The 27,649-nt window shown below is 34.2% G+C and overlaps 1 protein-coding gene across 4 annotated transcripts in view; it reads left to right on the forward strand.

Annotated features, from left to right (window-relative positions):
* The window catches only part of LOC143228504 (uncharacterized), a 43,892-nt gene extending 17,771 nt beyond the window's left edge, over window positions 1–26,121 (forward strand). For 3 of the 4 annotated variants that reach the window (XM_076459826.1, XM_076459778.1, XM_076459895.1), the window contains 2 exons: window positions 11,280–11,463; window positions 20,321–26,121. In XM_076459826.1, the coding sequence (XP_076315941.1) occupies window positions 11,280–11,463; window positions 20,321–21,423 (1,287 nt within the window). In that variant the 3' untranslated portion in view covers window positions 21,424–26,121. Of the gene's footprint in view, window positions 1–11,279; window positions 11,464–15,126; window positions 15,212–20,320 lie in introns of all 4 variants that reach the window. The other variant, XM_076459961.1, reaches the window with a different exon arrangement.
* Window positions 26,122–27,649: the final 1,528 nt, after the last annotated feature.

Below are 27,649 nucleotides of genomic sequence, written 5' to 3' on the forward strand. Positions count from 1 at the left end.
TTGCACTTTCCATCTTTCTTTCTCATTGAAACCAGTGCTTCCATTTTCTGCCCAAGCTCAAAGTGCATTTTGGGAGTGTCACACTCTTATTGGTGGAGTGTTGTTGCATGATGATTTGTGTGTGAGATGCATTTGAATAAGTTGGTTGTAAAGTATGTTGGATCTCAAGGCTTGCAGCATGGAAGAAAAAGTTTTTTTGCACATATAGGGCAGCATTGAATTATGTGAAAGGAGGTTAGTACCTATTGCAAATAAATTTCAGTGTAGCAAAATTATAACATTTATATATAGTAATTATAGATCTGATAATGATATGTTATTATAAACGGATAACTCTGTAATCCTTATAAATTTAATAGAAGTCGTGGAAGTAGTGACATTTGTCAGAATATGAACTTGTCACATGGTGAATGTTATTTTACAAATTGTCACTAGATGACAGATATTACATAATAATTTACAATTCTCTAAGTGGCATATAAGTGTTTGTTTTACTAGTATCAGGTAATCCCTTAAGTAATGTCCAATTTTAGGTTCAAAAAAAGAGAAAGGATTTTAACTGCTTTTAATGCTATTTAATCAATAATGTATGTTTCATTAATATTAATCATTTCCTATCACTGGTTTACAAGCTTTTGAATGCCATTTCTATATATAAAATTATTGGAGTTTGGAGGAAAAGAATGTAGAAAGGGTAGTTTTGACATCTTTATGTGTTCTAAGTGCTTTTCCATCAAGATAGTTCTGCAAACTTTGTAATAGATGATAATCAGATGTAGCAAGGTCTGGAGAATAAGGAGGATGTGAAAGTTTCTCCCAGTCTAGCTATTCAATCTTTGTAGATGTGATCCTTGCTGTATAGGACCATGCATTATCCTGGTGTAACACAACACCTTTGCGATTCATCAAAGCTGGCCTCTTTTATTTCAGTGAGACATTCAAGCGCTTTAACTGTTGACAGTAGAAGTCTGATGTAATTGTTACATTGAGTGGCAGCAACTCAAAGTGGATAACACCGACAGAATCTCACCAAATACTTAACAATACTTTCCTGCGGTGGAGGTCCATTTTGGGTTGAGCTTTAATCAGTTTACCTGCACTGAGCCATTGTCAGCAGTGCTTAACATTTTTATAATATATCCATTTTTTATCTCAAGTCACTAACCTGTCCAAAAAAGGTGAGTTACATTTAAGAAAGTGTAAATGTCCACTCTTGCTCTAAGGTTGGCTCCTGTGAAATCATGAGGTATCCATTTTCCAAGTTTTGACACCTTTTCAAGCTATTGAATGGGTTGAATTAAGCTTCTGTGCTAGTTCTTCAACTGTTACAGCGCAATCTTCATCAAGTGCAGCCAGCAGCAAGTCATCATTAAACTCAACAGGACGACCTGAATGTGGTGCATTGCTTAAGCTGTAATCACCTGATCTGAAGTTCTTAAACCACCTTCAACATTTTCTTTCATTAAGATATTTTGTATTATAAACACCTTGAATGTTTAGTGTAGTTTCTGCTGCACTATTGCCTTTTTTAAACTCATAAAGCATTATATACCTAATATGCTCCTCAGACACATCCATCTTCATAAGGGTTTATTTGACTAATGATCTGAAAATGTAGAGTTGGGTGAGTTTCTTTTATTTTTCTGAATATTTTTATACATGTCCTACGACATATTTTATTCATTAAAACCTTCTACAAAGATAGAAATGATGATTCACTTTCTGTATTAAATTTTCGGACATTACTTATGGGAAGACCTGATAAATACAACTGAACTGAATCAATTACAGAAGATGTAATTTTCAGGAAATTTCCTATTTGTCAAAATGACATAAAAAGAATAAATTTTTCTTAAATGTTTTTTCTCTTTCAATGTGTTAAATATAAAAGAGCGTAATGTTTCGTTGCTACTAATTTTTTCAGGTAGTAAAAATGTATATTGTGACCAGTGATAAAAAATGAAGTCATTACAAAACAGTGAACACTGCAGGTATGATAAAAATGTTTCTTAGAGCATCTGAAAAAATAGTGAACACACATCTGATTTGTTATCTGTGTATATATTTATGTTGTCATTGTGTTTCAGTGTTCTACTCATTTAAGCTGTGCTACAATAACATTTTCTGAAATATTTGGAATTTATGGTGAATGCTATGCCTATTGATATATATTAGAAATTATTATATTTTCAGTTTTAGATGGGAAGTGAACTGAATAAATGCTCTTTCCTCTTACAGCTTTTAACTTTTTGTTTTTCAACGTGCTGAATGCTCATCGTTTGTTATGCAACCTGAACAAAATTCATATATTCAACACATAAACACAGTTATATACATATATGTATTTATGTATATATATATTATTTTTGAGAGAGAGTAAATCAAAATCATGTATATTGTTTGAGTGACAATTTACTCATCATTTCTTCCATGCCTGTAGTGGTCAATTTATGCTTTATTTGCTTTTGTTTCATTATACAGATATATGTGACTAAAGCCCAACCAATTCATGAGGATGTTACAGCAAAATCAAAATAAATGTTATGATTCATTGAAAATGTGTTTAAGATTTTAGTTTATGTTTTGTAGTTAATTTTTCTCTGCAAAAAACATTTATTTTGCATTAACTTGGGCATGGTAAGTTACCAGTTTTCCAACATGGTATCTCACCCCCTTTCCCAAAATAGCTCTTCTCAAGTAGCACTGCCCACTATTGGTGCAAATTTTCAATGCACACCACTTGTCTTTCACCTTCTATTTCTGCATATTGGCAAAAAAATGACACCATTTCTGTCATAACCAGTGCTTTCACCACACCTGTGCTTGTTAATCACTTCTTGATTGATAGTACTACTATATAGATGTGCTGGTTGTTGCTTAAATATTTATTATGTTTTCAGTTATAATGCTGGTTTGTATTTTTTACTATTTATTCGAGTTTCATGTTTTGGTGTTGTGAAAAAAAAAATTTCCCCAAACATTTTGTATTTTTCAGGGGTCTTTTTGCTAGTTTATAATGGCAGCCATCCTTTTTTGTTTTGTAAATCTACACTGTCCATCCTGCACCCATGCCCAATGTCAGTTATGTTTTAGTCCTTCCTATAGCAGACCTAATGTACAATTCCATATCCTATAAGGTTTTGATTGTGTGTCTTCTTTTTATTGTCATCTATGAATAAACTATTATGTCACAGGTTTGGGTTATGCACACTGTAGAGATGGGGTATTTTTATAAAACTGCTCGTTGTTCTGGACTATATATTTATGGGTTAACATAAGTGAAGCAGATAGAGCTTGCTGTTCATCTCTGATGCTCCTTGACATTAAAATTCTTTCTACTGTGGACCTAATGTACAACTCCAGATGCTGCTAAGATTTGTTAGATTAACTCTGTCATTGTGGTAACTCTGCATTTCAAAATAAGGTATTTTGGTCACTTGTTGTACTGGCTCCAGTTTTTGCAGTCCTCTGAACTCTCCAAGATGTTTTTTCTCCCCTTTCTTTTAGTGGAGTACAAGAGTCCTTACCACTTACTAGATTTTAACTATTGGGTGGTGGACCATGGAGGCATGTCCTCCTGAGTGATGAATCATACAGCGACTCATTTGAGAATAGCAAGAATTTTGTTAAAGCACTCTGCCATGTCACACACACACACACACACACACACACACACTTATTATTGCAGTTACTATATTTACTCCTCAGGCTGGAACATTTCTCCTGCCTACCATCCTTGGGATGGACATTTCCAGTGGGTCCAATGTTGATGAGATGTGGTCCAGCTAAGTAAGCTTTAACATGTGTGCTTGCCAGCATCCCTCCTTCTACTGTGGACTGGATAACAAATGGTCATTACCAACAAGTTTTAGATTGGAGGTGAAACCCAGATTTACTGTCTCTCTTCCTATCATTTACTATATGTCCATGCCTGGCAGATCTGTTGTAGGTTTTAGCTGGATACAGCACATTTTCCCTTTCATATGCAGCTGGATATTTTACATTGCCATTAGATTTTGGACTAAAGATGTCATCCTGCTAGGTTTTCCATCTTACCATCTACTAGATGTTGGTCCTTAAGGGATCTCATGTTGGTTTTGTTAGAAATGTGCACAAGTAGGGATGGAATTTGGTACAGTAGCCTGTCTTCCCTTACCAATTCCTCTTTTGAGGTAAAGAGGTAGGTGGCCCTCTGCCTACTGCAGATCTGATGGACCAGTCGTGATACCGCATGGTGTTGGAGAAGGTCAAACTACCACTATGGTTTGTTATCTACACTGAAAATGTATTTTTGATAGATATTAGCCTTCCTTCTCACATTTCCCACCAAGACTATCCACTTCCAGTGATATATGGTGAAGGTCTTCTGTCATTTTCCAAGTGAGTAATGAGTGCAGTTCTGAAGAAAGCACTGATTGTAATAGAAGTAGTGTTGCACCTTATTAGTAGAGAACTGCTGTATGGTAACTAATTTGCAAATGGATATGCAAAAGTGGGTAGTAGAAGGCTGCTAGTGTGCATTCAAAATGTGCCAATAAAGAGCAGTACTAGTTGAGGAAAGTGTCTATTGGAGATGCATTTTCAATGTAGGAAAATGCTACCTGCTAAAACATTTAGCCTTTCTTCCCTATAAATTGGTCTCGTAATATAATTGTTGAACTCAATCTTGCAGTGTAGTTGGAAAATAAACTACTGTTCCCCAGACCTCATCCAATCGTGGATGCTGTAGATTATCTTGTCAGAAAAGTAGATAAGTTAGTTACTGACAGCTGTCTCAAAAGTTGCATGCATTTGGTTGCTAAGTTCTTGGGCAGAAGTCAGTTCAACAGATCTCAATCTTGGAATTATAATGGTTGATGTCAAGGAGCTGGAATTAACACTCTTACGAAAAGTGGGGCCTAATAGGCCCCAGAGCAACTTGAAAGGTTATTAATATTAGGCTAATAATTTTGTATTTAAATGAAATTGCCATTTCATTTAATGAAATGAAATCAAATGAAATGGAAATTTCATTTAAATACAAATTTATTAACATATCACTATGTACCAGAGTGGCACCAGAAAGTGTAAAAAATATGCAATTAAAAAGCCATTCTTCTTTTGTGAAAAAAAGATATTTTGTGCAGAAAATGATTACCCAAATGTAAAGAAAGAAAGCATTTGAGAAGGCATTGTTGACCATGGAATCCTGTTTCTCCAGTAGATATTTTTCCCAGGAATTTAGATACTGAGATTTGAGGTATTCAGTTCTTATCTTCACATCCTTATTGCTCAAACTTCATATCATTTCTATACTTCATCCACAAAGATCACATTTATCAAAAACATTCTTTTAGAATGTCATTAAGATCATACTCTTTCCATAACATTGTTGAGTCCATTTGCCTGATTTTGTTATTCTCATGAACTCAGTTTCAATCATTTCATGGATGGCTGATTTCTTCTAACTCCATCCTATGTAGAGTCTTCTTTATGTCACTCAGTCAACTTCTTTTCGTGGCTGGTGAATATAAACACTGTTAACGTATTAACCTTATCATGGAGGGTGAACATGAACATTGTTAACGTGTTAACCGTATCATGGAGGGTGAACGTAAACATTGTTAACGTGTTAGCCTTATCGTGACTGGAGAACGTAAACATTGCTAACGTGTTAACCTTATCGTCGCTGGTGACCGTAAACATTGTTAACGTGTTAACCTTATCGTGGCTGGTGACCGTAAACATTGTTAACGTGTTAACCTTATCGTGGCTGGTGAACGTAAACATTGTTAACGTGTTAACCTTATCATGGCTGGTGAACATAAACATTGTTAACGTGTTAACATTAACATGAAAATTGACCACCATCCTATGTATCACATTTCAAAATGTAAATGTCCTACTACAATTTGGAAGAAGTTTGTTTGTTCTTTGATACCTCCTGAATTTTGCATTTGGACCTGTCAGATATGATTTAACTGACTAAGAATAATTTGGGGTGTATCAAGAAGTTATTTTTCTTTTAAAGTGCGTGGATTTCATTATTCCACTAGTGGCTACATATGGATCTGTAAGTGGGGGTGGTCACTTGAGGTACTGATGGGACTTGTGTAGTTTCTTCTTTCATGACATGGACCATATATACTATCTTTATATTTACAGGACAAAAACAGAAAGTATTTCTATTTATAATTGGTAAAACACAAATTTTACAATTATATTTCCCAATCCCATCACTCATTTGAGGGATTTCTTTTTTCATAATTTTTTTATACATACTTTCAAAATATACACAGTGATAATAAGTAGGATGTTTTCATGTTTTATGTCATTTATTGACTTTTGGTAAAAACTAAAACAGAAAATGTGATATAAATTATGAAGCCAAGTGAATGTGAATAGTTTTATTCTTACATACTTTCAATTTTTATGTTCCCACTGGCATATTTCCAAAGAAAACTTGTATAAACCTGTTATCTAGCATTGGATGGATACACCTGTTAGTCTTTAATAATCAAAACTATTTTAAACTCATGAACTGTTTTAGAACTTGTTTTAACATCTGTTTAGTGTAATTGATAAAGAAACATCGTGGAGTATTGCCTGAAAACAATCCATTTGTTTACTACTTTGAAAAATTTTTACTTACTACACAGTACATTGAATAATGGTTTATAATTGTGTAGAAGCTATAAAATCTTAAATGCAAAAGTCATGTCTTGTTTCTTCTATGGTTTTTCTTCACTGTTAATTCATTTCCCAGTGTAGTTTTATTCCAAACATAACAATAACATCTCTGTTAGTTGTTTTATTACTATAATCCTTCATTGTTTCCTTTTATGATGTTACCAATTAAACCCAGTTGGAATATAGAGTCAACAGCTTAATGTAATTGGATAGAAGAGTGTGTGTCATTTTGTAGACTTGGTAAGTGCTTTAAACATTATATCAAACTAGTGACTACCTGGTACTACTGTAATGGTGAATAGTGGAAGGTTTTGAAATCTTAGAAAAGTATGTTAGACTTCAGTGTTCATTTTATTCCTGAAGAATTCTCATAGAAATTTTCTTCTTTAACATGACAGGTAAGCTAATTTATGGTTAGAGAGAATGGTAGGTGATGGCAAAATATTTAGATGACTTACACTTATTTATCTAATATTATTGTTAGGGTTATTGCTGATTTGTTGACAAGAAACTATTATGGGATTTTATCTTGATGATTAATACTGTTAGAAAAAATTACAATTGCTAAACTGAAATAGGGAACATTGAAGTCCTTAGTCTTTGATACTTTGCAGGTTTTCAGTATTTGTCTGTTTTGGGACCTCTGTCTTTTCTATAGTTTCTTGTTATCTATGATGCACTTATTCCTTGATGTGTCTTTATTCAAACTGTGACATTATGATATAGAAGGAAAGTTCAGCCTTTATCTTTCCTGAGATACAAACATCTACTCACATAATTGCCATCAGTGATTGTCTGTGAAAGTTGTATATTGTTTATCTTAATGTGCAATGTTGCTTGGGTAAAGAATCAGAAGTGTTGCATGTGGTGCTGATGTATTTTGAACATTTTGAGGAGGGCTGGTGTTATGGATCTCAGAGGCACCTTGTTTCTGCAGCCACCCATCAACTCTGGTCTTCAGGGAGCTTTTCTCTTCCAATTTGCACACCTTTGAACTCCTTTTGCAGAAGACTGGAGAATGATATACGTACATTCTTTTGGTCTTTCCTTTTTTTTTTTTTTCTCTCAGATCCCTTGTGTATTTGGTACTTTGAAGGTTGTAAATTTTATTCTGCTTATGAATGCATGCTTTTGAACTCTACTCCTATTACTTATAATTCCCACAAAGACTACCAGTTAGTAATCTGTAATTGTTATCTTGTTCTTGCAGCAATTTGTCATCCCTTGGTTAAAGAAGAATGATTTTATTATCATCAAGTTGATGTCTCTGGTGCTGTGAATAACAGTAGTCAATGTTTCGGATGCATTTCTTGACATTCAACTTTGTCCTACCTCTCATATGTTCTCCAATTTATTAATAACAAATAGGAAGGACCTCAGTTTAAAAAATCTGTAAGGTTAACTGTAGCCATGTATATATTCAGTTTATTCTTGAGCATATTTATAAGTGGATTGGCTGTGTGTTCATTGTCTTAAGATACTAAAATATGGGATTTGATTTCCTATAGCAGATAGGGCATAAATGTCCCACTGTCAGTTGTTTTTAACATATGCAATTGTATGATAGTATTCAACTAACTGTCTATAAAAGTGTGAGCAAGATGTAATACTTGACGTCTTTGGTTCTTTGAATTCAACAACCATCTCTCACCTAGCTAGTGTGCTTTCTGCAGACAAGAATCCTTCCTTAAGAGAGAGCAATGTGTTTCAATCTGTTTGTATCTTGAGGTTATAACTTCACATGGATGTTTGGTCTCTTATGAGATGCATGGCCAATTATCCATTCGTATTTGAGAGAATATTCCTAATCCATGTTGGATCAACATTATTCAAATCCTTCACTCTAGACAGTGTGTTCAAATACTTTTTTGTACAGTTTTAAACAGTATCTGTGTTAGCAACTCTCAGATTTCCTGTCAGATATCAAACAAGTGATATACTTCTAAACCTGTGTGCATCCCATTTTGCTACTAGCAGAGATTGCACACTCATCTTTAGCTCTGGATGGGGTGCTAATTGCCATGTTTACTAAAATAAAGTTCTGTGGACTTTTCTCTGACAAGGAGCTGTTTAACCAGTCCATGGGTTCTGTGACATTCAAGTCACAATTTCCCATTATTTATTTACATGTCATCAGAGCAGCAGTATTTTCAACATTTTACCACATGGTTTGAATTTCAAAGTTGATAGTGTAATTGGCTCTCTTTAAGTTGACCATAGTAGTAGAATTGTTTTAAGTATATTTTAACTTGTGATTTCACAGTAGTGATTGTGTTTTTGTAGGTTAGATTTCTTTTCAATTAAATTTTTAACCTTGTTTCAAAAAAAGTAATTTTATCTTGTATTTTTATTTTCTACCTTCTTAACTGTTTTTCACTAGTTTTATCAACAGATTGTTTGGTGTAGATAACCCTGGTGCAGTTAGAAGACATCAACTAATAGGTTTCAAGTTGTACTGGTATAAATCAGTTTACCTCTAATGTATTGCACTGTTGATCTTTATCTCTTTACTCGTGTTTTACAAATACAGGTAACTAAAAATATTTCTACTGCTCTCTATCTTGCTTGTTTCTTCTTCACAGTGATTTTTTAAGTTTTTCGAATTTGTTATTGCCTCCTGGTGACTTAGTAATAAATTGAAGGCTTTCAGTACTAAATATCAGGGTTCAGTATCTATAGTGAGTAGAGCATAGGTATTCTGTTGTGTAGCTCTGCTTTAGAACAAAGAATCAAACATGCCCATTTCATTTTCTTCATGTATTACATTTTTCTTAAATCTGTTACATTTCATAAGTTACTTCTATGTTACCTCTTTATTAACATACTTTGTTTCCAAACAAGTTATGTTACAATGTTTACAGCTCAGTTTAATACGTTGTTCAACTTTACAGTGTTTTACCAACAATGATTATAAACTTATATTGACCTTTTTCAGATAATATTTCATATTCTATATTTTAAATAAATGGTTCATTCAATTCCGTGGAAAATTCAACAGTATTATATGAATAGAGTTGATAAACTAAAGATGTATCTTGTGAATCCACAAACCTTCTTTCTTAGCTATGTGCAGAAAGGTTTGTGGATTCATAAGCTCATATTATTTTTTCACAAATAATATTTCTTATTGTGTATTTTAAACAAACAGTGGTAGTTACATGTTAATAGATCTCAGGAAATATTACAACCTTTTAAAAATTTTCACTTTTTAGCTTTAGTTCCTTCAGTGTATTGGTTTCCTGCTATTTTAAACTGTCATTATATTTAGTTAATACTATATATAAATATTTCATAGTTTTGTATACTGTATGCCATTATTTTAGTTATGTAAGTTACTGCTTGTTGCTTTCTCTTCAATTTTGATGCATAACATTCCTCTCTGTCTTATTATTGAATTTCATATTTTCTTGTTTTGTTTGTACTATATTTAACATTGCTACATATTTGTGGACAGTTAAGCTTTTGATTTTTCACTTTAGTGTACATAAATTACACTAGGTGGGTTAACTATCTTAACCCATGATAAACAGTAGTGTGTGTCATCATAAATCTGTCACATGTCATCTTTCTGTAAAGTTACACTTAAGAGTGGTTTTGTGAGTTTTCACTGGCTAAAAGATGAGTTAGGGAGAATATGAAGAATTCAGACAAATTAAGCTAACAGCTAGATTATATCACAGGTATTCAAGCTAACAGCTAGATTATATCACAGATATTCAAGCTAACAGCTAGATTATATCACAGGTATTCAAGCTAACAGCTAGATTATATCACAGATATTCAAGCTAACACCTAGATTATATAACAGATATTCAAGCTAACAGCTAGATTATATCACAGATATTCAAGCTAACAGCTAGATTATATCACAGATATTCAAGCTAACAGCTAGATTATATCACAGATATTCAAGCTAACACCTAGATTATATCACAGATATTCAAGCTAACACCTAGATTATATCACAGGTATTCAAGCTAACAGCTAGATTATATCACAGATATTCAAGCTAACACCTAGATTATATAACAGATATTCAAGCTAACACCTAGATTATATCACAGGTATTCAAACTAACAGCTAGTTTTCTATGTTCCATGAGTAAGTTATAATATTTATCTATTGTTACTTTAAATATAATTGGTTAATCTGTTTAATGTACTGAACATTATTAGTTTTAAATTGAATTTATGGTAATATGCTTTCATTATGAACATTAATTTGCATTAACTCCATATACATATTTAGGACAAGCCTAATTCTCATCAGAATTAGTTTTTCGGAGATTGTTGGTGATGAGTGAAAATACTGTTATCAGCTAATGCACCTAACTTTTCTTTATAACCAGAAATGTCAGGAAAATGTGTTAGCTATACTAATTTCTTGGTTGATATATAACTAATATGCAATTTGTAAGTACAGAAGTTTTGATTTTTACATATTTTCTACTAACATTAACTTTTTATTAATGAAATATCTCTCCTACTGAAGATACAACTTTATTGTAAGTTCACAGATTTGAAATAATGTTTTCAAGCTAGTAAACTGTAGCAGCTTTATATGGATGTACTGTGGTGATTACATATTTTTCATTAACCTTTTGATTTCAGAACACACATGTCAGGGTACAGTCAGATGAATCTGGTGATACACAACAAGATGAGATTATTTCTGGATTTAGTGAGAATGATGGTGATAATATTGACTCTAAAGAGGAAATTTTGTGTGTGATAAAAGGAAAGGAAACACAAGATGATTGTCAACAAGTTGGCTGTGGGTCAGAAATGTTTCCTGGTAAATAAAACATCTACAAAATAACATCAAATCATTATTACTGGCTAAGATGAAATAGTGTAACATTTAGTTAAATGTTAGTTATAAGTTGAAGTATTTAAGTAAGTTATGACAGTTGTATATCCCTAGATTATTATGATTATTTGCTCATACAGGGTGTTTGGAAAGTCACTGTGCACTTATATATTTATTAACAGACGTGTTTCAATATACAATACAGGAGGTAAATATGAATGACAATTATAAACAATGTTGAAAGTGATCCCCATTGGCATCAATACAGGCCTGGATTCTTCTTTTTTTGTTTCTAAACACTGCTGTCAGTTGCTGGCTTGAAATAGACAGAATAAAATATGATTACAAAACTGCACAGTGACTTTCCGAACACCCTGTACAATTGCCTATGTTTAATTATAAATTAGTTACTGTTTTTAATTATTTATAGACAATATTTACTAAGTTGCTTAATACTACATTTTAGCTGCAAATTTACTGTGTTAATGGAACCAGAAGTTGATTCTAGAAAGTCTGGTATGCTATCTACGTATCTAGGGTCTTCTCCATTAGAACTAGAATGAACTATTTGAATGTTCTCAAGAGGTTCTGTATTGGAATGACTGTGTTATTAATTGAATAGTGAAGATGTTCCTTTTATGTCTACTAGATTTCAACACATACATGCTTCTTTGCTATAATAAAATTATCACAAAGCTATTAATAAAAAGTAATTAACCCTTTTGCAATGGATCATTGTGTTTGTTGACTTGCATTCAAAATTTAATTGAACTACTATTTACTACATCTATGTCAATAAATTTGAAATGAAATTATAGATTATAATTCAAACCTTAATGTTATATATGAGTTAATTTCTTAATTTAAAAGTAAATATTCAAATAACACATTTAAATATAGATTTTAATGAGTCTAGTGGTATGTTGAAAGCATCACTGTTTAAATTAGATGTTTGTGAGTCAAAATACTAAGTCTTTAGTTTTGTACAAATTAGGAACTCATGTTACTAATATAGACAAGCTGTAATATAAAATAAGAACCTTGTACCTTTATTTTGCTGAGATAGTTCTTGTGTAATGAATCGAACAAGGTGTTCCCATTCAACTCTTACATTTTTTGGCATGGTCTCTTATATACTCTTACTACAATACATAATGTGAATAACAAATCAACAGCTTAGAATGTCCTCTTAGTGGTTTTCTCAGTCCTTTTAATCTGTGAAAAGGCTACCACATTTTTTCAAACCAAGATTTCAAGAAGGTAGGTTGTGTCTTTAGTCTGCTTGAGGTTTCATATTTTTTATAAGTCTAAATATCATAGTTACTAAGCTTGATAAATTATAGTGGAATTCTGTAGTATCAGTTTAGTTATGATTATTTGGTTATTCAATTGTATATATAAGACAAACTTTTTTATCCTCCACATGAAAAATTTTAAGACTTATCAACCTTTGTCTAACATCTACCCAGTACAAAAGTTGTAATGGAAAGAGATAATTGTTTGCTTTACATCTTGATTTATTATCCTATATTTTAAGAAAAATAAGTTTAGTAATTTATTTCTAAATAGTAATGATCTATATACATAATGTATAATAATTGAAATGTGATTTTATATGACAAAATGCTAGTTCTCTGAAACATGTCTCTCATGCAAATCAACATGCATTATCTTTCCATCAGTAGAAAAGCCCTATCATCATGTCATGTATGTGACTCCCTCTATGTGCTACTACCAAAACCATCACTTCAAAGTTTGGCAGTTCTTGAGTTCAGACATCTTTCTTTTGTTTCAGTTCTGCCTTTGACTTTTGTACAGGAGATGCCTATCTTTGGCAAGTGGGACCTCGCAAGTATTCATTTTATGCAGATCTGTACTGCATTCTGTATTGATTTGTGTACTCTTTTCATGGCTCTGCCCATTCAGTTTTTAGATGGGTGTTTCACAAGATCATTGAAGGATCAATAACCTTGTGATATTTGCTTCATATATAGGCCTGTCCTGGACTATACTGACCATGGATGGCTGGGTAAAGCAGAGGGAGATAACTGACCATTCTTCCCATGCCTTAATTGAATAAATTTGTATGGTTTGTGTTTCAGAATAGGGTTTTGTGGTCACCCATTGCACTGTCTGAGGTATAGCAATTTTTCCAGACTTTTTTTCTCCTCCTTTCTTCCAATGGAGTATGGGAGTCTGTACCACATTATTTTCAAGCTGCTGGGGTGGTTACCCATGGAGACATCCTGCTGGATAGGTTTCATTCAGTTCAGAGTATGGTGTTAATGTTTTGCTAGTATAGAAGTATCATTCTTTGGATTTAGTGACATATACAACAATGTAGTTCAACCCTTTGATTGCGTGCCCTAATCCTAACCTCTTGTGGATGTTGGTACTTCATAGGCCGATTTTGGATTTTGAGTCAACTTATCAACGGAAGTCCCAACACAGTTTTAGGGTTGTCCTTCCTCCCTCAATTTTTCTTTCTCTGTCATAAGTCACAGAGGTAAAATGTGTTTCTTTCTCTGTCTAGGGTATTTCTTCATTTTGTTATGCAGTGGTGATATAATTCTTTTGGATGTTTTGAATCAATCTCACTTGCATGTGAGAGACTTGCTGTGGTGTCAGTCTTTTCCCTCATCCATGATTTTAGGTTTGAGATGAAAATGGTTGATCCTCATCTTACCCTTGTGCAGATGTTGGTACCCAGAGAGAAGGTTTTGTATGTAATTGGCTTACCAAATATGGTTACTCTGTCTTGCCTTTCTACACCATGGAATATATCCTTGTTCACTCACTTTTCTTCTATAAAAAAGGGGTTATTTATCTTATTGGGATCACTTTTATTACTTATCCTCTTCCACTCAGGTATGCTCCCTTCCTTTTCTAGCCATGCTTGTTTATTACTGTTTATGGTGAGAAGATAGCTGGTTCAGAAGTGGTGTGATGCAGATCTGTTTCTATCAAATGCAAAGGTATCCTTTGGATACTTTTGGCAGGGGGATATTCTGTTCTTCTCCTGCACTGGTCTCTTCTACTTTTCAGTGTGGGATTCAAGCTAGTCGTAAAAGGAGGGAAGTACCACAGTGGAAGGTATAATTTTTCTATGCTGAAAATGTATTTTGGGTGGGTGCTTCCCACCCTCTTCCCAACACTCTTCCAGTGCTTACGTTTTCTTCCAAACTGATGATTTTTTAGTGCTGCATAGAGGCAGTCACATGTGTCATGTAATGTTGGTGCTCTCCTATTGGTAGAGAAATGATAAATGTTGGCTTGCATGAGAGACATGTTGGAATCTTTGGTAACAGTAAGGGGGTTGCAGAATATTTGTAGCGTGCAGTATAAAAAAGTTTGCATATAGGGGGCAGCACAAAATGGGAAATTATTCTTGTCAGTAAAAGGAAATGCCTATCATAAATACATTTTCAGTTTAAAAAAATTGTAATGTGTGGGGAAGGTTTTGTTTTTGACTATAAAAATTATAGGACAAGAAATAAGTTTTTATAGGGAAACCTACATGAAAAATTAATGTTCTTAGAATAACGTATATAAAAATGAAGTTTTTCTAAAGAAACCTAGCCAATAAATGTATTTTCATGAGACAAACCTATGTAATACATGTATTGTCTTTTTACTTACCTATTCAAGAACTGTAGTCTGAAGGAAAACTTGATTAAGAAATCCAGTGTCTCTAAGGAAATTTTAAGAATCATAGGAGGTGCACATTCTAAGTGTATGTATTGTAATTTACATACTAAATGTAGCATACGTTGTATACTAGTGGATGCATCTTTATATTTCTACTTTTATTTTTATTCTTATAGCATTTTTGTTTTTTTTAAGATAATGCTAGGTTCAAAATATGGATATATTTTGCAATTTGTTGAGCTTTTGATACAACTGAAACTTAAAGAAGCATTGAGATATATCTTATCTCTGTTCAAAAAATAATTTTTTTTCTTGTACTGCTCTCTGTTGGCACAAATTTGTACTTCCCACTAGCCTCTATTCCCACTTACCCTCACATATGTTAACATGAGATATCTCCATAGTAACATAAATGATCATACCTCAACCCATAATTAGTATAAGTGACACTACTTGTATATTAATTTGATTGGCAGCCTGCTAGATATTATGTTTTTCACTCATATTTTCAGACTTATTTTTTGTTTAATTTACAAAGTTTACAGTTTTATCATTTGGTTGTGTATTTTTTCTCTAAGCTGTAAATTTTTCAAATTTATGTGGTTTTGAGAATTTGTGGTAGAGCTACATTTTATTTCCTATCAACTCCACTCATCATATGCACACAATTCTGTAGTTTTTACCTCAGTGGCTGTGACTACTACAACTGATTTCTCTGCCCTTTAAACAGCATCTAAACATATTATCAGCTCGGGATGTAACAGCTGGATTGCTGGGAGTTTGCTGACTTCTGAGCAGTTTGTGATTATCCTCATATACTTTGTACTGATACATGATGATGGGGGTTTGAGCTGACCAGTTCTTTTTTCTACCTATGATTCTCAGTTGTGTGCTGTTTCTGGGGATATCCAGGTTTCCATTCCCTTTAGTAGATGTATTAAATCAGCTAGGCTATGTTTTATTATTACCTACCATTTCTTTTCATTCTATTCCTTTCCTTCTCTGTGATGAGCCATGTTATCAGTTTTAGTGTTTCCTCTAACTCTTGGTTAATTGGGGGTCCAAAGTGTATTTTGGGGATCATGTAAATTCAAGGGTACATATCTCCAACTCCCATGTACTGATGATGATCCTGCTCTAGCATGTCATCATTCTGACTTCCCTCCTGAGGCCTGCTGAGTGTGTTGTGGTTTGTGGCTTGGTGGGGACTGCAACCCCTTAATTTAGTTTTAGTATGGCACTTTTGTTTAGTACCAGTTGATTTGTTTATGGGAGGGGGCCTTCCCAAATTTTGGGAGCCTCAGGTTAGTTCAGACCTGTTGTTTCACTTCCTCTTATCCCACATCTCTTTGACTCCATTTCTCAGTTCTGATCTCCTGAATATTAGCAGTTCACCATTGGTCCTTGGAATGTTGTTTATGGGGTTACTGGCAGTCTTTCAAGGTGTTTGAGATCATTAGTAGTTGGTCTTATGTCTCCTTGATAGGATAATGGTGTATATAGACTTGCAACACTAGGATTCATGGTTACATACACATTCTTAATCTGTAAAACAACTTACAATAGTTTTTAACTGATTTTCCAAATTTCTCAGACACTTAGTTGTTGAAGTAATTTGGTCTGGTCCTTTATTCAATTTTCCTCTTCCTTTCTTTTCCATTTCCTACCAGAGGTTTCAGGAGGTGATTTGTGATTTGCTTTTCAAAGATGCCAATGTCCAGAGAGATTGCTATATTTGGGGTTGTTATTCCCATTTGTTTATTGTCCCCTTGAAGTCAGTGGACTGGTGTTCAATCATTATTCTCTTTGTTGTGACTCGTTCTCTTTTACATTTAATCATTGAGTAGTAATTAGCCCTTTGTTGGATTTTATTTCCTGATTTGTGGAGGGTGAGGGTGTTGTGTTAAATGCATTCCTCCTCATTAGCTTCTACCTTGCATTCTTTCTTCTTTGGGTCCATAGGATTTGTGTTTTTAGTTCAGACTCCTCTGTTGGACCTCTCCTTCGATCATTACAGTTCAGATGTTCTTCACTTTTGACCATCTTTTCCCTTTCCAGGAACTGTCATTTGAACCATGGCAAGAAAAGGATGTCTGGTTTTCTCGCAAGCTGATTGTGCCATTTTTCTGAGAGTAGAGACTCGGATTATTTGACTGGTGAAGATAGAAATATTTCTCCTTCATGCCCACACAATACCTTGTTCATCTTCAGGTGTTGTTTTATTTCTACTCAGTTAGGCCCAGTCTTCTCCAATCTTTGTTCAGGGCTACAGTGATTCTGATCTGTAGCTTCTTCTCCTTTGTCTCCCATTTTGCACAATGTTCTCTCTTGTTTCAATAAATGTGATCCTCAGGAAGCCCTTCTAATCCCTATTGATTATGTTCTCTTGTCTTTTATATGTTATAGTCCAATGAAGCCTCATTTGGGATCCCTTGGATTCTTCTTTCATTCTTCCTTCCTAACTTACGTAGTCGGGTTGGCTAAATTGCATCACCATTTCAAGTGCTCTTCTTCCAAGTCTATAATGTCTTTTATGACTGAGAGTATTTTCTAGGTACGTGGGAGGTGTTTGGTTGCTGGCCTCAGACTCTTTCACCTTCCCAACATTGAATTATGGTTTACTTTCTTCCAACCCTGTAGGAACACTTGATGGCAATGTCTCCTGACAACTCATCTCTAGTCTTGTGCATCTTCAGGTAAATAGGTATTCAGTTAAGTGACCTCTGGTAGGAGGCCTTCAGTTCTCTTGTGTTGGGCCTCAGCCTTTATATTCTTGTTATATTCCAGGTTCCTTATATCTCATGGATGATTATCTCACCCCAATTGTAGCTGACCAGTGTGATAAGGTGTGCACTTTTCCTTCTATGGGGATTACTACAATTTTTTATTCCTTGTAATCCTTTCTAGCCCTGTGATGATTATCCAGCTACCATTAGGGTAAGATTTGCCAGTAAATTTCTTTGGCTTATTTTTTTCTTTCTCCAATTGATTTTGTCTCTTTATCTGGTTCCTGGCTACTCAATTTTTTTCATCTTTGGTATTAGTATGTGGACCATTCCTCATACCTTTATTGTTTATTATAAGTATTTTCACTAACTGGCCATTTCTTTCTCCAAGGAATTTCATCTTCCTCCAGTTGTCATTTTGTACTCCCCAGTTTCTATGTGAATGATGAGTACTCATGTATTTTCTTTTTTTCATAGGCCTTTCTCATGTGTTTGAATGCCATTCTTTGGTGAGTGATGCCTGACCAGTTACACTTAGTCTTAAATCTGCACTGTAAACCTGTAATCATATATCTTGCTAAATGACTGTGACAATGAGGCTGATCGTATTGTGTACATGATGTATAATTCCTGATGCTGCCAGGTGTTGGTTGATTGGCTCTATCAGTATGTTCTCTGCACTCTTGAAATACACAATCGGAACACATCACCAAGTCATGTTACTTCCACTGAGGTGATCTGCAGAACTGCTCGTAGCAATATTTCTTGATCTCTTGCTTCATAAGTATGCTTGTCCTGGACTGTACACTCATGGATTAACACAAGTGAGGCAGACACATATTGCATAACTATGATGATCTGTGGACCTAATGTGCAATTCTAGTGGCTGCCATGTGTTGAATGATGCACTCCATCAATATCATAGCTCTGGTTTTCAAAATAGGGTATCATGGTGACCCATTCCACTGTCTCCAGTACTGCTGGGGTTTCTAGCTGTTAATATTGAAGACCACGGAGACCTGTCCTCCTGAGTGTGAACATTAACATTCAGCTGAGAGAAGGACAGCAGCATTCTGTTAGCATAAATAACTTGACTTTCTTCCTACCATAGAACTGATGTTAAATTTTGGGTGCCACTAAGTGTTGTATGTAGCACTCTGCCATACAGTTGTAGTTTGCTTCTTCAGCTGAGGCACCCTCCTTCCTATTATCTGCCAGATATCAGTTCCAAGTGCATCTGATATTGGTTGGAGCTGTACTACCACACAAGACCTAATGTGTGTTTGGATGCTTATCTTTCCTCTTATCATAGACTGGATAACATATTCCCAATGCTACTAGGTTTTGAGTTGGAGATGCATCCCATATTTTCATCCCTCTTCTTACCATCTGCTGGATTTCCATTTCTGATGGATTTGATACTGGTTGTAGCTGAATGAGATGCATGAATTCCTGCAAGTGTAAGGTTTGATATCTTCCTCCTACTGTTGATTGAAAGAAAAATAAGTTACCAATTCTGCTAGGTTTTGGGCTGGATCCTCCACCTTTCTTATGTCTACTGGATTTTTGTTCCTAGTTGTTCTGGTGCCAGTTTTGTTGGAATGCATGACTGTGGAGGCTCTCTTCCTGACTGGCACCTGTTATGGAGGTGAAAAGTGGAGGACTCTCTTCCTTCAGTAAAACTAATGTACAGTTCCAGATGAAGCCATATGTTAGTGAGGTCAAACTTCCCTCTATGGTGTGTTATACCTTAACTACCTCATAGCTGGGGATTCCATCATTTCTGTAACTTCTCATGGTGTTCCTTATGTTTCTGCCCTTTTAGGGACACATTATCAATGGGGAAAAGTACTTGGCTTAGAGGTACAGTCTTTCCTGGTTATTGTTTTTTCTTCAAACATGTGGCAAAACAGTGACAAGATGAAGCACCCAAAGAAAAACCATGAGTGGAAGCAAATATTTATGATAAATACATTTCAGTTTAGGAAGATGTTAACTTTCACTTAAATCTTCCTCATATCCTCCCCAGTTACAGTGTGATCTGAGTGGTTAACAGCAACACCTCTAGTTCCAATATGGGTAGTGTTACAATCTTATTGGTAGAGTGTTGCTGTGTAGTCATTTACATGTTTGTGTGCATGTATCTCATATTAACATATGTGATGGTAAGTGGGAATATAAAGGCTAACAGAAAAGGAAAATGTGTACCAACAGAGGGCAGTATTAGTCTAGAAAGCTCATTGTGAGATGAGGTAAGTATTTGTCAGAAATAACTTTTCAGTTTAAGAAAACGTTAACTTTAAATATGCAAAAGGAAACAACTATGAGTGTAAACAACTAAAATAAGAAAGATGCATCTGATCTTGTTTCTCTTCTAAATTTATGTACATATTAAACAAATCATATTAATTATATGTTTGTCATTTTGTGTGTATGATCTTATTATATGTAATTTATTTTTATTTTAGATACAAAGATGTATGAAAATAGCTTCAGTGGAGATGACCTGAAAGAAGATCAGAATATAATATGTGATGATAGAAAACACATTTCTACAGTTTGTGGTATACAATTTATAAGTGAAAGTAATTTAAAGATACACGAGCAGATACACATTGAGAAGAAGCCATACTGTTGTGTTGTTTGTGGTAGACAACTTCCAAGTAAAAGCAAACTTGAAATACATGAGAAGATTCATGCTGGAGAGAAACCATATAGTTGTGTAGTATGTGCCAAAGGATTTTTAAGTTACAATGGTTTACAAATTCATGAAAAAATACACACTGGTGAGAAGCCATATGGTTGTGCAGTTTGTGGTAAACGATTTGTAAGTAAAAGTAGTTTAAATACTCATGAGAAGATACACAGTGATGAGAAGCCATATAGTTGTGTTGTATGTGGTAAACAGTTTATAACTAAAAGTAAAATAAAGTGTCATGAGCAGCAACACACTGGAGAGAAGCCTTACAGTTGTGCACTGTGTGGCAAAGGATTCTTGACTAAAAATGGTCAAATAATTCATGAGAAGATACACACTGGTGAGAAACCATACAGTTGTGTGACATGTTGTAAAAAATTTGTAAGTAAAAGTAACTTAAAAACTCATGAACAGATACACACTGGGGAAAAGCCATACAGTTGTGTTATATGTGGTAAACAACTACAAACAAAAAGAAAACTTGAACTGCATGAGAAGATTCATACTGGGGTGAAACCATATAGTTGTTTAGTGTGTGAAAAAGGATTTTTAAGTTACAATGGCCTAAAAATTCACGAGAATGTACACACTGGTGAGAAGTCACACAGTTGTATAATTTGTGGTAAACAATTTATGAGTAAAAATAACTTAAAAACTCATGAGAAGATACACACTGGTGAGAAACCATACAGTTGTGATATATGTGGAAAGAAATTTCTGAATAAAAGTAAGTTAAAAACTCATGAGCAGATACACACTGGGGAGAAGCCCTACAGTTGTGTTGTATGTGGTAAACAATTTGGAATTAAAAGTAACCTCAAGAGACATGAGAAGAGGCACACAGGGGAATCTTCACCTGGGCAAGTAGATTAGTTAGCTTTGACCTGTGATTAGTTTCATGTAAAATAACTGATTAATCAGTATTATGATTGAATAAAATTACACAAAACAATCAATTCATAAAAACTAGAGTTTCCAGTTGGTATAGCCCTTGATTACTCAAACGTGTTTTTTGTCTTTATTACTTCAGTCTTGTAAATGTTTACTCCCTGTCAGTTGCACAAGTCTTATATTTGTTCTTATGTTAAAACTACTTAGGCTGTCTGTTTTGACTTGTTGATTATAGGGAAGGCTCCTGTCTGGGAACACCCACTGCTAACTATGGCTATTTAAGTTTTAAGTAAAGTATAAGTTTACTGGTTTGTTATTCTGTGTTTCAAATTTCTGATTGCATAAATAATTTATTAGGGTTGACTAAACTCTAAATGTGCTTTTCCACATCATTCATATGTTATGTTACATCACACTTCATACTTTTATGGTAAAAACTGGGACAGGCACTGGCATATGTAACTTTCTTGAAACAGATCAAATACTGACAAAGCAGTTTTATCCATTTAGTAATGTTGACTTTTAAATCATTTATAAATTAGAAGTGTGTATGTTACTAATTGATTTTCAATAAACACTAGCAAGGTTTATAAAATGACACTGGCAGTGTCAAAATATTGAGTAATGAGTGTATATAGTAACTGTGAAAGCACTGTCATTTAGAGGGAGAATGTATAATTTTTGGCATAGGATGGAGTCCTAGGGAACTTCTGCTTTTAGTGAGGATGTATTGGACATGCAGACAATAGACTATCTAGTAAGATTAATCAAAACTATACACCAATCATAACCATCCTACAGTTGTGGACATTTTAGATGTAAAAGAAGCATTCAGCATTGTCTGTCTGTGGTTTCTATTCAATTTGGTTATTTTTGGAAATTTTGGTTTCTAGTGATATAGAAATCTGTTAGACACAAGTTTTCTCAAAATATTCAATAGGCTTATGAGTCTATAGCTGCTTGGTAGGCTAAGGTGTAAGTCTTTCTTGGGGATGACTCATTATCTTAGATTTCTATACTGCAAAAAGTACACAGAAAATAATGATATATTACATACACTGTCAGAAAGGTTTTCAGTTGTGTTGTTGGTGCAATCTTTACTTGGAACTGTACATTTGAATATTTTAAAAGATGTTTACTTCTATGAGAGAGATGGGTGCATGTGTAGTAGTCACAGTGCTCATGTAATATGAAGAGGTCAACTGGGAATGAAGGGTTAAATGTGGTGTGATTACTGTTAATGTAATTACTGGCAGCATTAAGGTATTGGTTGAAAGTAAAGCGATTAGGTGTGGTGAAAGTGTAGGCGTAGAAGTGTGTAAACAGATTTGCTTTTTCCTCATCAGAGTGTGCTGTGTGATTATTAATTATCAGTTATGTTAGCATTAATAGTGCTTATAGTGTTGTTGCAGGTCTTAAATTTACACCAGAAAAGAGCAAAGTTATGTTTCAATTCATCAATGGATTGGCAGAATTCTTTACAAGGGGTATGTATACAAATTTTCCTGGATTAGGTTACCAGTCGCTGAACCGTGCTATTCCCTTATTTATTCATTATCTTTCTGTCAACCAACACCCAAACAATCAGGATCCTTTTTCATCTCATTAGAGTCATTACTTTCTTCTTACTTGTAGTCTCCCATTGTAATGTGCTCTTTTTGAAGAAGATGTAAGCAGCTTCTGTATCATTCCTTTGTTGCTTTTCCATACATGTGCTGACAAATTAAGTTCCTTTTCATTTACGAAGGTGCTCTGTGTCCTCTGCATGTGCAGCTATTGCGTTGGTTGTATTGTGTCTTCTGGCATCTGTTTTATGCTCATTTATTCTGATTGTCAGGCCCCTGACAGTTTCACCCATATACACTTTACTACATCCACAACATGGAATGCAGTATACTATGCTACTGTTTATGTCTCTTGTCCTATTTTTATTCTTGTTTTCATTAATACTTCTGTGGTTGTGTATCTCATTAGTTTTTTTATAGGACTTGCATCCCAGACATTGGGATCAGCTATGAAGTTCATATTTCTCTCATTCTGTATGCTGTAGTTGCTCTTTTCCATGGTGTTCCCTGCTTTATCCTTTAGCTTTATAAGCATGCCTGTAGGATTTTGCACTTTTCTGAAGGCTTCATTTATTTTGTTATGTGCTACGAAGAAGTGTATGAAAGTATGTTTTCATTTGTTTTATATACACAAAGAACCTTGGTACTTTGCTAGTTCTCCAAATCCAAAGTGTCATGGAATTGTGTATTTCCATCTTGCTCTTCTTCTATCATGATCCACATGTCTTCTACTATCCCATTCAGTTTTGTTAATGTTGCCTGCATGTCTGCTGTTCTTGGTATTATGGCTAGAATGTTGCTTACATATCTCAAGTACATCATTAATCTGCCCATGATATCTTTGTAATGTTCTTTTTCCAAAGTTTCTAATATTAGGGAAGCTTGTACAACTCTTAATGGTAACACCATTGCCAGTCTGTTGTGCTGATTGTATCACTTTCCCGTGCGCTTAGATGAGCCATATCTTACACACAATGATAAGAACTCGATGTAATGTTCTTTTGTAGGAGAAGATAATCTTCTTTCATCGATTGTATCACTCTAGTCATGACCCTGATAACAGCTTCTGTGGGTACCTTTGTGAACAATGACTTTATGTCAAAGCTTCTTGTTCTTGAATCTTACTCTTTGGACTTTCCTGATGAGGTCTGTTGAGTTGTTCAGATCTTAGATGATTATAGAGCCCAAGGTTGGGATAATGGTTTGGCCAGGGCCTTGGCTAACTTGTGTCATGTACTGCCCATGGGCTGCATGGGGATCTTTAGTTTGTGTATCTTTGGCATCCCCTCATGGTTAGAGTGTGAAGGTTTCTTTTAAAAGGTTCATTAATTTCCTTCTGTTCTTTGTCTTCTGTAGGATCTTCTTCATTTCTTCTCAAATATTCCAGCTTCTGATGTTGTGAAACCTTTCTCCTTATTTTGTATGTGGAGTTGTCATCCAGTAATGTGTATATTTTCTCCACATATTCAATACTGTCCATGATGACTACTCAACCTTTATTTGCCTGAGATATGAAGAAGGTTGCCATCGTTACTCAGTCTTTAAGGACTGTTATACATCTTTTTGAAATGGTAGAGTGCTGGGAATGTTCCAGTACCTTGTAGTAGGTGACTAATCTTTACTTGAACTCTTTATGTGCATTATTGTCAGTCCATCAATAGCTGTAGACCAAGTAGTCTAAGAAACTACTTCTATGTGGTGGATGCAGTAAAGTTTATATTGGTGAAACTGACAGGGGCCTAACAACCATAGTAAATGAGTGTCGAGCAGGTTCCAGAAGACACAATACAACCAATGCAGTAGTAATATATGAAGAAAATTTATACACAGACACACACACACTCACTCCTTCCTTCCTTTTTTTGTAAGGCACTCCAATATGACACCCTTCTGAAGAAATCTTGTTGTTGTTGAATAAAGATCCTGTTAAAGCATTGTTAATCTCATTGCAACATGAGTATCAATGTACCAGTGTCCCTTTTAGAGATAGTTTTCTTGAAGTGTCTACCTGAAAGAACACTATTCAGTTGTTTAATGTAATTTAAAACATGCAGCATCTAAATGCTAAGTGTAGTAGCATTTAGCCAGTTTATATTATTAAGGCCTGGCATGCCCAAGCGTGTTAAGGTGTGTGATTCATAATCCTAGGGTCGTGGGTTCGCATCCCCGTCACGTCAAACATGCCTGCTCTTTCAGCCATGGGGGTGTTATATAATGTGACGGTCAGTCCCACTATTCGTTGGTAAAAGAGTAGCCCAAGATTTGGCGGTGGGTGGTGATGACTAGCTGCTTTCCCTCCAGTCTTACAATGCTAAATTAGGGACGGCTAGCGCAGATAGCTCTCAAGTAGCTTTGCGAAATTAAAAAACAATTATATTATTAAATTATATGAAATGAACATTATTATTTAAATGTTCATGGTTTGTAATAAGAACACATAATTGATCTATATGATGTACAACAAATTACAAAGAACAATATTTCCATGCAAAAACTGTTTTTACATGTATAGGCTATCTACTTCAATACCAAAATTTTCAGTATTTTTTTTGTATTTATATATTTACATAAAGCTAGAGTAATTCACACATTTGAACAGTTTATTTTAACAAAACCAAAAACCATTAGATAAACAAGCTGAAAAGGTTAAATTAATTTGTAGTGTTTAGTATTTTGGTAAAAGCCAGGTGTGTTGAGGATGAAGTTGAATAAAGTTTATATGTTCTTTATGATTCCAATATTAGTGGAATGCTGTATTAATATTTCTTTTTATCAGTAATGACTACACCTTTTATTCAAGAGGTGCAAAATCAATCAGCACTTCATGAATTTTACGTTTTTCCCCCGATTTCCTCAAATCAAGAAGTCTTAAACAGATTAAGACAATTTAATTTTTATACAAGATAACTTCACCTTCCATTATGGAAAAATGGGAACACTTCTTTAAGTTGTCTGAAACAAATTTTGTTTTCAAGTCTGCTGTATCTTGCAGTATTTCATTATGGATATTGGTGGTATATATATTGTACGTTTGGGGCATGAAGTAAGATATTTTTTCAAAAAATATATTTTTCAGCCAATAATTATAGAACATCAATAAAATAGTTCAAACTTGAAGATTTAGCAAAACCAATTATATTGCCATCTTTGGTACCCTCCAAAGCAATAGCTTGTTGGGCATGGAGACAAACGGCATTTATAATCTTGAAGAATTTTTCCATTTCCATTTTGTATTTGATTTATTTCAGTTAAATTCACTTTAATTTTATCTGAGAGATTTTCAAACTGCTTCTCAAAGCCTACAGACCTTGATATAGCATTTTCATGACAAAGTTTTACTTCATGTTTGTGTAGCAGCTCACCAGACTTGTTTGTACTTTGCAAATAGAAGTAGCAAAAATAGATGCACTATTATTTTCCTTTGTTGAGTAAAAGTATGCATGACACACCATCCTCCTGGGAGAATTTCACTATAGGCCAACAATTTGAATACTAGGAGCTAAGAATGTTGAAAGTTTTAAGTTTTTTTTTGGCTGCTTTAAAATTTCATCTATATATTTTACATTCTTCCTTGGCCTCCACAAATTTGAAAATCTGTTCTTTAAAGTTTAGTTAGGTCACTCTTTACTGCATGTGCAATGTCTGATAAATTGTGGGATACAAGAGATGATTCAGACATTAATTATCGCTGTTTCATTCTCAATGGAAATGTGTATCACAGCAGAAGAACCTGGCTGTTCAAGAAGGCTAGTCCTCAATGGAATTTTAATATTATTATTAATAAAATATTCACTAATGTCCTTCTGCCAATAAGGTCCATTGGAAGCTGTACCTGGAAGAGAAACAATGATATAATTATGCAATGAATACATTTTTAGATAAATGAAAAATTAATTTCATGAGATTAAGGATTAAACAAACAAACTTTTATGTATTTTATGTTATATTTTTATGTAATATATTATTAAATTCTTAATTATTACAGGAATGAAATGCAAAGTAAATATAGTATATAAATAACATAACTAGTCAGATGCTCAAAATATATTATTATATATCATTGAACCTGATTATATTTTAAATGAATGAAAGTATTTTCATAATTGTATTGAGTTTTGATTCAGATAATATTCATATAACTTTTTTGTGTGCAAATTCTTATTGAACTAATGAAAAATCTTGTCAAAAATGACAGGAAACCAAAGCCTGTAAAATTTGAAACCTTCAACACACATTTGAAATTTTACTACCAGTAATGTTGGAAGCCATCTGGACCATTCAGGTTAAATTAATTCTCATTAAAGAACAAAATCTTTGTCCACTTTTCTACATCCCATGTTTGGTGTTTCTCAGCAATGTTTAACTGAGCTGTTTCGTGGTGTGGAAAGAGGCATGGCCTTTGAAGATGTTTACAGTTTTTAAAGCCTTTCTCTTGTAGATGCCATCTTATTGTTCTTGAGCTGCAATCTGCATCCGTAAAGGCCTTAATCTGGTTTGACAATCGGCTCGTGTCTTGCTGGACAACCTGTCAAATCCTCCTGCTCAATGCTGGTGAAATTTTGTTGTGCTGACCACTGGAAATTCTTGTTCCATATCCCTCAGGGTCTTTTAAGAAATTTGCAACAGCAGTTTTACTACACCCA

The sequence above is a fragment of the Tachypleus tridentatus genome, chromosome 1, assembly GCF_004210375.1.
Source record: "Tachypleus tridentatus isolate NWPU-2018 chromosome 1, ASM421037v1, whole genome shotgun sequence".
In the NCBI taxonomy this organism is placed as follows: Eukaryota; Metazoa; Arthropoda; class Merostomata; order Xiphosura; family Limulidae; genus Tachypleus; species Tachypleus tridentatus.